The sequence below is a fragment of the Canis lupus genome, chromosome 29 (genome assembly GCF_048164855.1).
Source record: "Canis lupus baileyi chromosome 29, mCanLup2.hap1, whole genome shotgun sequence".
NCBI classification, from domain to species: Eukaryota; Metazoa; Chordata; class Mammalia; order Carnivora; family Canidae; genus Canis; species Canis lupus.
Window position 1 is genome coordinate 32,655,095 of NC_132866.1, and position 12,862 is coordinate 32,667,956.

A 12,862-nucleotide genomic window follows, 5' to 3' on the forward strand; every position below is an offset into this window, starting at 1 on the left:
TGATCCCAGGGTCTGGGATAGAGTCCCACATCAGGCTCTTGGAGAGTCTGCTTCTCCCTCTGCCTCTTTCTGTCTCTCATTAATAAATAAATGATATCTTTAAAAAAATATGCTTAATCTCATTTACATTTAATATTGTTGAGTTATAATTATCTGTTAATTATCATAAACTAATTCTTATACTGAACAAAGAATAAATATCAATGCACTTATATATAAGATGTAAATTTTGGTCAAAATTATGATGGGTAACCAGAGTATCTCTCATTTTATAATCATGTCATCAATTTTCCCAAAAGCCTATTATTAATCTTAGATAAGTAAGTTAATTGCTATATCCCCTGGTGAACATTTTCATGTTACAATTGTTTCTGCTTCCCAAAGAAATCTTGTAACTAAAGGGACTTGGATAGTGATTACTCAGGTAACAAGGAACTTCTCCACATAAAATGAGGGTGGGGTGAGAAGCCTTCCCAAAAAGATCCAAAGATAATATTTAATGTCAGAAACAAGATCAAGGCATCTTTCAGAGTTTCCACAAGCTGTGGAATATATACATATGGAATGCACATGGTTACAGGCACTTGCATTACCACTTAAACTCTCAAGGATCTATAAACTAGTATTTACACATTAAGAAACATGCAACAGGACACCTTAAGTTGATACATAAGGAAGAAATATGATAGGATAAAAAGTAAAAATTTTTAAGGTTAAGTAATAAAGTACCTGCCGAGAAAAAAATGTACACTAGTAGGGTGCGTGGGTGGCTCAGTCACCTTGGGTTCAGGTCATGATCCCAGGGTCCTGGGACTGAGCCCCATGTCTGGGGTCTCTGCTCAGTGGGGAATCTGCTTCTCCTTCACCCTCTCCCACCCCCTTGATCCTCGGCTCATGCACACACTGTCTCTCTCAAATAAAATCTTTAAAAGAAATAAATGTACCCTGGAGATTAAAGGAGCTAATAATCAGGGAAACAAACATGGCTCCTACATTTAATATCTCTCATAAATCTCTTACCTCATTCTCCTTTTTATTTTTTTTAGCCACAGACAAAATTTCCTAGAACATCAAGAAAACAGAAATAAAGTAACAATGTATGTAGTTCATTCATTTATTTACTAAATAAACATTTATTCTAACTTCATGCCAGGAAATGGGGATAAGGCTCTCAAGGTAATTAAAATACAGAGGACTCAAACTGGTGGATCTCAGGCAAAATTAAGGCTGTAGTGTCTTATAAAACTATGCATTAATTAGCAACACTTAAAAATTGGGATATTTCCTAAATGTTCCAGGTTTTTTTAATTTTTTAAGCCAAAGCTTATCTGAAGAGACTTAAGTCCAAATTCACACATAACAGTAATCCTCTACTACAGGGTTTGGCAAACTATAGCCTGTAGACCAACTCCAGGTGGCAGCCTGTTTTTGTAAATAAAAGTTTAAGTAGAACAAAGTTGAGCATATCTGCTTAATTTGTCTATGACTGCTCTCAGGCTACAACGGCAAAGTTCACCTTTGAGTAGTCACCCACTAAACTATTCAAAACAAAAAACTATCCAGCTCTGCACAGAAAAGGTTTTCTAACCCCGGCTCTAGAGTTAAGTTGTGGCTACTCCTGGTATTTAAGGAATCACTTCCAAATGTATTATAGTCTCAACTCTAGCCCACTTTACGCCTCTGCGGACAGACATCTGAATTTGCAATCTTGAGCAAAGCAAAAGGCAGAGACAAATAAATTAAAAACACAGAATAAAAAAACTCTGATTTTGAAGTACCTAATAAATCCTAAGGGTAGGAAGACAAGCAATACCTGAGTGCCACTTGATGAATTAGGCGAGTATTGTATCAAATTATCTGAAAAAGTTATCATTAGGGCATAATCATTAAAGATAGGGTATGTTTAAGGAGAGAATAGCACATGCAGAGGAGAAAGGGGATGAAATGGTAGATATTCAAAGTTTCTTGAATTTAAGATGCATAGAATAGAACACATCAGTTAAGTGGCTGACATACACATAATGTACATGCTTACATGTGTTTCATGTGTATATGTAAAGTACTTGTAGGTATATATATTCAAACCCTAAGGCTGAAGGGATACAAGGAACTGACAGGGGAGTGGTCTTTTAAACTAAGCAAAAATAAATGAATAGCTAAGCTCAACGTTTTTGAAAAACAATGTGTGGGACGCCTGGGTGGCTTAGCAGTTAAGCATCTGCCTTTGGCTCAGGGAGTGACCCTGGAGTCCCAGGATCGAGTCCTACATCAGGCTCCCTGCATTGAGCCTGCTTATCCCTCTGCCTGTCTCTGCCTTTCTCTCTCTCTGTGTCTCTCATAAATTTAAAAAAAAAAAAAAAAAAAACCATGTGTGAATGAATCAAAAGATAAAACATAATACCATCTATGAAGTACTGTTAAAAATTAAACCCTTTAACTAAACTCCTGACCTTGTTTACCTCTATAGTTTTCATTCTTCACCACCTTTTCATTTACAATACAAACTGGAAACAAAAATGTATTTTTAAGTTTTTTGAACTTGTCCGGATTTCTCCTGCCTCTGGACGTCTGTCAAAGAAGTCTTTTCTCTTCCTAGAACACTTCACTATTATCTTCCCTATATCTTACTATTTCCCTATTAACTCTCGCCAACCTTTAGATGATTTTGCTTTTCCCCTCAAGTCACAATTCAGATGCCACCTTCTAGATAAAAATTTTATGAACCTAGCGCCTGAGTTTAGAATCCTTTTATAGGCTTGACAGCATCCAATTTATAATGGACTATTTACTTACATAGATTTCTCACTGGATGGAAGTTAAGGAAAGACACTGTCTACTTTTCTTGATCAACTGATCTTCTGCATGTTAGGACAAAGTCTGCCGACAGCTGATATGCTACCAATATTTGATAAATTAACAGCTGGAGGACTGGCTAAATTTCAATAAATCTAAATAATACTTAAATAACAGTGTTTTTCAAATTGCATGCTGTTTCATATCCAATTAAATGGGTCCTGACCAACATTTTTAAATGAAAGAAGAAAAAAAAAAAGGAAAATATCAGAGTGCATCCTTAAAGTATTATGTGAAATTTCTTATTTTATACTTTATGAAGATTTTAACAGTTTGAATTTCAAGTTAAAGAAAAATGTAGTTAGAATTTTGTTAAATTTAAGAATGTAACATATTAAAATATGCTTGAAGAATATTTACGGTCTCGGGGCACCTGGGTGGTTCAGTGGTTGAGCATCTGCCTTTGGCTGAGGATGTGATCCCAGGGCCCTGGGATCAAGTCCCATATCAGGCTCAGCATGAGGAGCCTGCTTCTCCCTCTGCCTGCATCTCTTTCTCTGTGTCTCTCAAGAATAAATAAATAAAATCTTAAAAAAAATAATACTTAAGGTCTGTTATAACTGAACATGCTTTTTAATTTCCGTTTTATGAGTTATTAAGTAAGAAGGTAAAAAAGGATCTGTTTTTTTAAGTGACTATTATGGGAGTGACTGGGTGGCTCAGTCAGTTAAGCGTCTGCATTCAGCTCAGGTCATGATCCCAAAGTCCTGGGATTGAGCCTCAGGTCGGGCTCCTTCTACTTCTCCTCTCTCTAGCTTGTACTCTCTCAAATAAACAGAATCTTTAAAATATTTAAAATAAAAAGGACTATATGATTTCAGTTCCCTAAAGGTCCTCAACAAGGAACAAGAATAAAGTTCTCAATATAAGGTCTTTTTTTTTTTTTAAAAGATTTTATTTATTTATTCATGAGACACAGAGAGAGAGAGAGAGGGAAAGGCAGAGAGACACAGGCAGAGGAAGAAGCAGGCTCCATGCAGGGAGCCCAAGGTGGGACTCGATCCCAGGGCTCTAGGATCACGCCCTGGGCCGAAGGCAGGCGTCAAACCGCTGAGCCACCAGGAATCCCCTCAATATCAGGTATTGAAGTTTTAAGAAATTAAAATAATTTCTGATAATAACTATTTATCTTTTATTATAATAATTTCTAATTAGGCCAAGCTCATGTTCTCTTAACAGGAAGATGGTGCCATTTTCTTCCCTGAAATAAGCCCTTACAGACTGAAAAGCTGATTGACAGCAATTCACACAGTTTTAATACAGTTCAAAATCTTCAACAGGTTTTACTCAACAGTGAATCTTATGTGCTTACTCCACTTTATTTTTACCTCTTTTGACATGACCTCTGCAATATTGTAGGATTCATCTTCTCTTCCTCTCTTCTTTCTCATAACTATTAAAAAAAATTTTATTTTTAATAGCAATAAAAATAAATTATAAACATATTCTTCAAAAGTAGAACAAGGAAGTTTACCTGGATTTTCCTCACTAGCGCCAATGGAATTTTTACCCTATAAAACAAGAATTTAGGATATTATTTTTCTAAGGTCTTCTATGGTATTACGTATTAGAAGACACTAAGTAAATGTTAAAAGTTCCTTGCAGTTGAGCCACATCCACAACTCTTTACTATTATTCTTACCAACATGTCATCTTTTTTTCACATTTCCCCAGTAGAATTTGTTTATAACCATATTCCTTTCTCTGGATGACTACTTTCCTCAATTTTTTTTCTCATTTGAGATTTCCAAATTAAACATAGAAGACATTTTTATTCTGAAACTACCATGTGTTATCTTCTGTAACTGTAGGTTTATGCTGAAGATATTCAATGGGTATGGTATGGGACTACTCATTTTCAGTAAAATTTTTAAGTTAAATAAAACTGAAAGCAGAAATAAAAGAGAATACTGATTTAAAAATATTAGTGAGGGGAAATACAGGAAAGAGATGTTCAAAAACAGTTTCAAAATGAGAGTTGGAAAAGAAGCTCAAGAATAGGGAGAAAATATGTATGAGAAATCAAAACAACAGAAGTAAAATTTTTTTTTTTTAATGTAAATCCTACACCAACATATGGGGCTCAAACTCACAACCTGAAATCAAGAGTCATGTGCTCTACCAACTGACTAAACCAGCCAGGTGCCCCAAGAAGATAAATTTTAAAACAAAGTTAAAAGTTAGAGGATTAAAAATATAAAATAGCAAAAGGGACTGGTGAGACGGAATAGGCAGAACTTAATGGTTGACACTTTTAGAATATAGCAGGTGGGAAAAAACAAAACCCTGGTATAAAAAGTTAGCTAGACAAAAGTGAACAATGGATTAAACCTATAGGTTGAAAAGTAGGGAGTAAATGATTAAGCAAGTAAAATTATAAGTATATATTCTTCAAAAACCCAAAATAAGGGACACCTGGGTGGCTCAGTGGTTGAGCATCCGCCTTTGGCTCAGGTGGATCCTGGAGACCCCGGATCGAGTCCCACATGGGGCTCCCCACATGCAGCCTGCTTCTCCCTCTGCCTATGTCTCTGCCTCTGTGTGTCTCTCATGAATAAATAAAATCTTAAAAAAAAACAAAAATAAAAACCCAAAACAAGTCCCTGAAATTAACAACTGAGTCAAATATTAGCAGTTTTCAATAACTTTTTATTACAAAATTATCTACTTGTACTCTAATATCAACACTAAGCACTCTAAAGAATCAAGTGGACTTAAAGGTACTCTTGTTGGCATCTTGATATTACCTGATAAAGTCAGGTTAGTAAAGAAATGTAAGGTCAGAAACCAACTCAGCATTACTATTTATTGAATAAGTGACTTCCAGCAAGTTATAGTCAATTCTCACTCTGTTCTATATGATAACTAATACTGGATTAGTGAATACTGAATCACTGCTTCAAGGAGAAACACAAGCTTAGTTCCAGCAACCTCTTGGGCACTTCATCACTGATGAAGACATAACCCCATTTTATATGTGTTGTTACTTAAGGACATTTTATATACATGTTGATTAACACTGAACTCAGAGCTAACAGCCTGAAGGAAGCTTAGCTAACATTTTCTCCATAAGGCACATCACAGTCTCCTTCCATCAGAAACACTAGCTGACAATTCAGTACCATGTGGCCAAGGGTGGTTTTAACAGCAAAATCAACAATACCCACAAAAATGCAAAAATCATGACATTAAATAAACCATGAAAAGGGCATTTGTTTACAGTGTAACAGCTTAAGAAAAGCAGAGCACCACTTTAACCTTGGTTGGGAATGTGTGTTAGAGACTCAAATTTTTCCCATTCTGCACAAGGCGCATGCCTGTTGAGGGACCATGAAAACCCAAATACTGATTCTGGAACTGCAAATAAACTTCAGCAAGTAGGCTAAGAAAAAAATATGAAATCTGTGAATGATGAGGATGGATCATACTTTTTGCATCAGCTTTTTTATATGTAAAATAGGGATAAAAACATTACCTCTACCTAAAAGAGGTTTGAAAATTTACCTACCCAGGGCAGCCCAGGTGGCTCAGCCATTTGGCGCCTGCCTTCGGCCCAGGGTATGATCCTGGAAACCCAGGATCGAGTCCCACGTCAGGCTCCCTGCATGGAGCCTGCTTCTCCCTCTACCTGTGTCTGTGCCTCTCTCTCTCTGTGCTCTGTGTCTCTCTCATGAATAAAGAAAATCTTAAAAAAAAAAAAAAAAAAAAAAAAAAGGAAATTTACCCCCCCCAAAAAAGAAAAAAAATGTTGAGGCACCTGGCTAGCTCAGTCAGTAGAGCATGTGACTCTTGATCTCAGGGTCTTGAGTTCAAGCCCCACACCAGGTGTTGAGCTTACTTAAAAAAATAAAAAATAAACATAAAGCTTAGAATACATGACACAATAAGTACTCAATAAATGTTGCTTTTATTATTTCTCTTTTCAGTAGTACAACTGTTCCTGATACAGTTCCCATCGATATGACATTAAACAGCCTCATGTTAAAAATAAATTTACCCCAAAAGACCGTATGTATCTAAAATTCAGGGTATCCCTAAATGAATCCTCTATTATCTGAAATGTTATTAGGAGATATGCCTAATCCGCTCCAATTTTGGCTCCGCAGCTATTCACAAGACACAAATTTATATTATTATTGATCCAAGCTGACATGATGAAGTTGGAAGCATTAAGGAGGAAAGAATAATCATTATGAGCACCAAAAGAGCTGGCCACTTATAAGAGCAAAACTTTGTTATCATGAAAAATAGAATAAAAAACCAAAAGGGTTATACTTTAGCTCTCCTTTCCTATCTAAAAATACAGGGAAAGAGTTTACATGTTTCTACACAGCTTATAACAAAGATAGGTTTTCAGATAAAGGTTAAAATTAATTAGATGATCTATATGGGGATCCCTGGGTGGCTCAGCTGTTTAGAGCCTGCCTTTGGCCCAGGGCACAATCCTGGAGCCCCAGGATCAAGTCCCGCATCAGGCTCCTGGCATGGAGCCTGCTTCTCCCTCCTGTGTCTCTGCCTCTCTCTCTCTATGCCTTTCAAAGATAAATAAATAAATAAATAAATAAATAAATAAATAAATAAATAAATCTTAAAAAAAATTAATTAGATGATCTATAAAGTTAAAACTATAAAGTTTCTTTAATATTTAAGGTAACAGGATTTTTCTAGCTTACTATATTACCTTAGTAACTTTTAAAGTTTCCTTTTTTCTCTCCAGTTTCTCTTTTTTCTTCTGTTCCTGTAAGATAATTTTTTCAGAGTGTCATAAGTGGAAAGTGCAAAGTATAAAACATACATCTCGAATAACACGTGCACAATGAAAAGCTATATAAAGATTTAAAAACAAGGACGAGGGAACCCTGGGTGGCACAGCGGTTTAGCGCCTGCCTTTGGCCCAGGGCGTGATCCTGGAGACCCGGGATCGAATCCCACGTCGGGCTCCCGGTGCATGGAGCCTGCTTCTCCCTCTGCCTGTGTCTCTGCCTCTCTCTCTCTCTGTGACTATCATAAATAAATAAAAGTTAAAAAAAAATTAAAAAAAAATAAAAACAAGGACAAACTTGCACTTCAAAGCCTTTATGGAGCAACAGGAACAGACCCTCCTCTCTTAAGCAACTGAAACTCAAATAAAATATATTAAACAGTCCTTTTCAGACAATATGCAGCAAAGTAGAGTGAACACTGATAGAGGGAACCAATGGGGCCAATCCTGATTATTCAGTTTACTGCCCTAAAGGTAATTTCCAAATGCAAATAATGGAGAAAGAATCTTAACAGCTCAGTTTCCCGGAGTTGAAGAGACAAAAGTACAAAACAAACCAGCTAGCATACCTACGGTCAGGTACCAGAGAGGAGAGCCACACACAAAGAAAGCTCTCAATATATGCAGTTAAGTCTTCAGGCTGAGTATTGGTCAGTGACAGGACTGTAAGAAAACCAAGGCCATTAGAAAATAGCCAAGTAGAATAATCCGCGTGCTTACAGGGGATCAGGAACAGTTTGCACTCATCAGGCAAAGTGACAACATAGAGTACTCAGAAGAGGAGCCAAGTTACTACCAGACTAAAAGCTGGTGGTCCAGGGAAGCCTGGGTGGCTCAGTGGTTAAGTGCCTGCCTTCAGCTCAGGGTGTGATCCTGGAGTCCCCTGCATGGAGCCTGCTTCTCCCTCTGCCTGTTTCTCTGCCTCTCCCTATCTCTCTCTGTCTCTCATGAATAAATAAATAAAATCTTTAAATAAAAATAAAATAAACAAACAAATAAATAAATAAAGCTGGTCCATCTGCACCCTAACAAAGCTTTAAGACTAAAAGGGACTCAAACCATTCCCAAAAGGTGGTTAAAAGATATGCCTTATAACTCATTGTGACTTTTATTTTTCTTTACCTGTGTTTCATTTTATCACACAAAGGTTTAAAAGGGATTCAACAAAGGAAAAAATATTGATTCATAATTGTGAAATATGAATGATGGGGAACATAGGGAATTACTAGAGCCTTGAAATTTTCACAAGTTTTTAAATATATGTTCTAGTGGGCAATAAATAAATTTTTTTTTTTAAATCAAATTCTTTTTTTTTTAATTTTTTATTTATTTATGATAGTCACACAGAGAGAGAGAGAGAGAGAGAGAGAGAGAGAGAGGCAGAGACACAGGCAGAGGGAGAAGCAGGCTCCATGCACCGGGAGCCCGACGTGGGACTCGATCCCGGGTCTCCGGGATCGCGCCCTGGGCCAAAGGCAGGCGCTAAACCGCTGCACCACCCAGGGATCCCTATAAATAAATTATATAGTATCTTAGATACTAGCACAATGGGAAGAACAGAACAAGGTGAAGGGGATCAGGAGTGTGCGGGTGAAAAAGTGTCAGATAGCAATTTCACTTAAGGTTGTGAAAGCAGGCTTCATAGGAAAATGTTTACACCAAGGCTTAAAGGTGATGAAGTCATCTATGCAGATATCTATGAGAAGATGGTTCCAAGCACAAATAGTCAGTACAAAGGCACAAAGGCAGGAAACACTTAGAAGGAAGTCTTGAAGGTAATGGGATTGAGGGAGGAAGCTAGACTGTATAGTCTTTTTTTTTTTTTTTTTGACCATTTATAATCTTATAGACCAATCATTAAGATTTTGGGTTTGTTGGGGAACCTGGGTAGCTCAGTTGGTTAAGCATCTGCCTTTGGCTCAAGTTGTGATCCTGGGATTGAACCCTGTGTCATTCCCTCTGGGGAGCCTTCTTCTCTCTCTCTCCCTCTGCCCCTCCACATCCCTGGCTCCAGGCTCTCTCTCTCTCTCAAATAAATAAATAAAAATCTTAAAAAAAAAAAAAAAGATTTTGATTTTAATGTAAACTAGAAAACAGGGAAACATCATAGGGGTGGGGACACCCAGGCAGGAGAGCAGAAGCACTGAAGAAAAACAAATTTTACTCAATAAAAATCTTTCAAAAACAAAGACAAATGAAGACTTTTCCAGAAATATAAAAGCTAAAAGAACATATCACCAACAGAAAATGCAAAAGAATCTATTAATAATGGAAAGCAGGGCAGCCCCGGTGGCGCAGCGTTTTGGCGCCACCTGCAGCCCAGGTTGTGATCCTGGGGACCCACATCAGGCTCCTTGAGTGGAGCCTGCTTCTTCCTCTGCCTGTGTCTCTGCCCCTCTCTCTGTGTGTCTCTCATGAATAAATAAATAAAATCTTAAAAAAAAAAATAATAATGGAAAGCAAATCAGTGGCTATTTGGTGATGCAAACAGGAAGTGAAGGATGGGAGAAAATTTAAAAAGGAATTCAGCCATAAAAAAGAATGAACTCTTGCCATCTGAAACAACATGGGTGGACCTTGTGGGCATTATGCTAAGTAATAGGAGTCAGACTTAGACAAATACCATATAACCTAACTTGTGGATTTTTAACAAAACAAAACCAAACAAAACCACTCCAAACTCATAGATACAAAGATTAGACTGATGGTTTGGTGGTGGTGGGAATGAGTGACGAGTCCAAAGTATAAATATCTAGTTATGGGGCAGCCCGGGTGGCTCAGCGGTTTAGCGCCGCCTTCAGCCCAGGGCGTGATCCTAGAGACCCGGGATCGAGTTCCACGTCAGGCTCCCTGCGTGGAGCCTGCTTCTCCCTCTGCTTGTGTCTCTGCCTCTCTCTCTCTCTGTCTCTCATGAATAAATAAAAAAAAAACTTAAAAAAAAAATAATAAAAAATAAAAGTTGTTAAGGGAGTACAGCTTAAAATTTCTCATCATAAGAAAAATATTTCGTAACTATGTATAGTGACAGATGTTAACTAAACTTACTGTGATTTCACAATATATACAAATATTGAATGATCTGAAACTAATATTATGTTATATGTCAATTATCCTCAAAAAAAAAAAAAAGGGACGATTTTTTGAGTTGATGGTTATGTTCATGATCTTGACTGGTGGTTTCATGGGTGTATACACACCAAAACATACTAAATACGTGTGTTTTGTATATAACAATTACATTTCAAAAAAAAGCAATTAAAAAAAAGAGACAAAAAAAAAGAAAAAAAAAAGAGAGAGTATGCAACATTAAGTTCACAATTTCCAGCATCCAAAAACTATCACTAAATAGGATAAAAATCAGAAAAATAAACAGAGGGACGCCGGGGTGGCTCAGTGGTTGGGCGCCTGCCTTCAGCTCAGGTCGTGATCCCCAGATCCGGGACTGAGTCTCACATTGGGCTCCCTGTTAGGATCCTGCTTCTCCCTCTGCCTGTGTCTCTGCCTCTCTCTCTGTATCTCTCATAAATAAATAAGTAAATAAATCTGAAAAAAGAAAAAAAAAGGCAAAAGAAACAGAAAAATACATGGTTTATATTCATATAATAATGCTTCTCAAGAGTAAAGAGAATGAAACGGCCTACAGAATAAACATGAGCGAATCTCATATGCTGAGCTGAAGAGGCAAGACACAAAAAAGTGATTACTGCAGGGTTCCATTTATGTAATATTCTAGAAAAAAAGCAATACTAATCTATACTGACAGAAAACAGAAATGAGTGGTCTGGCGTCCAGGGATGGGGATCACTGAGAGAAGAAACTTCTTGAGGTAAAGGAAATGCTCTTCATCTTGACTGTGCTCGTCATAAGACATGTCTATACACTGGTCAAAACTCATCGAATAGTAAATTTAAAATGTGTACAGCTTACTGCATGTGATTTATATCTCAATAAAGTGGTTTTTAAAAAATTTAAGCTACTAGTTCTAATTCATTACATACACATACCTCTAGTTGCTGCTGTTCCATTTTAGTCAATAAAAATTTGGAGTAGATATTGCTTTTCTCAAGCAAATGTTGAAGTCTACGGTACCGAATGTCCACGGATTCCCTGTCCCAAGACATGCGAGCCTATCCAAAAGAAAATTACCATAATTATTAGTTTTCTGACACATGTGATGTTTTGAATAGGATGTTTTAAAAAAAGGCTAAATAAATGCTCTTTGGATTTAATACATTTCCTGTAATTAAAGGGGAAAAATATTTTTATATTATTAACTTTACTAACAATGGTTTATTTTCCAAACCAAAAACTAGAACAAATAGCTGAAAAAATCGGATTCCTGGGTTCAACATGCCATTTAGTATGATGCAGCTTTGATACGAAAATATTGAAATTCCAGACTCTGGACAGGTTTAGTGGCATCCACTGAATGGAGGGCCCATTTTTTAAACATATAAAACATTAGAAGTAAATATTTAATTCAAGCAGATTTAAGTTTTATTTTATTTTATTTTTTTAATTTTTATTTTATTTTAGATTTAAGTTTTTAAACAATCAATTGATTTCAGAATATATTTACGTACCAGTTTTATTTGAAAGACCATTAGAATTAAAAAATGACTGGCTAGGAACTAGAACTATTTTTAGAATTTTAAAACTGTATTGTCTGTCGGGGGACGCCTGGGTGGCTCAGTGGTTGAATGTCTGCCTTTGGCTCAAGTCATGATCCTGGGGTCTTGGGATGGAGTCCTGCATGGGGCTCCCCACAGGGAGTTTGCTTATACCTCAGGCCATGTCTCTGCCTCTCTCTGTGTGTTTCATGAATAAATAAATAAAATATTTTAAAAATAAATTTAAAAAAAAAACCTGTATTGTTGGGATGCCTGGCTGGCTCATAAATAGAATATGGGACTCTTGATCTCAAGGTCATGAGTTTGAGCCTCAGGTCTAGAGATTATTTTAGAAAACAAAAACACAAATCCAAACAAAACCACATTACCAAAGCATTTCAACATGCTAAACCTACTTATGAATATAAAGCTACTTCTTAGGGCACTTGGGTGGCTCCATGGTTGAAAGCCTGCATTTAGCTCAGGTCATGATCCCAGAATCCTGTCGTCCATTTCCTGTCCCCCCCACCCCACTGGGCTCCCAGCAGGGAGCCTGCTTCTCCCTCTGCCTCTCATGAATAAATAAATAAAAATCTTTAAAATCAATCTATCTACTTCTTCCTCCTCAGTATTGTGT

At 36.9% G+C, this 12,862-nt stretch overlaps 1 protein-coding gene across 3 annotated transcripts in view; it reads right to left on the reverse strand.

The window, feature by feature from the left end:
- The window catches only part of HELLS (helicase, lymphoid specific), a 44,661-nt gene that overhangs the window by 26,122 nt on the left and 5,677 nt on the right, over nucleotides 1-12,862 (reverse strand). For 2 of the 3 annotated variants that reach the window (XM_072805989.1, XM_072805991.1), the window contains exons 3-7: nucleotides 11,620-11,742; nucleotides 7,535-7,591; nucleotides 4,328-4,364; nucleotides 4,182-4,246; nucleotides 1,021-1,062 (exon numbers count right to left, since the gene is read on the reverse strand). In XM_072805989.1, coding sequence (XP_072662090.1) covers nucleotides 1,021-1,062; nucleotides 4,182-4,246; nucleotides 4,328-4,364; nucleotides 7,535-7,591; nucleotides 11,620-11,742 — 324 coding nt within the window. Of the gene's footprint in view, nucleotides 1-1,020; nucleotides 1,063-4,181; nucleotides 4,247-4,327; nucleotides 4,365-7,534; nucleotides 7,592-8,184; nucleotides 8,206-11,619; nucleotides 11,743-12,862 lie in introns of those variants that run through there. The other variant, XM_072805990.1, reaches the window with a different exon arrangement.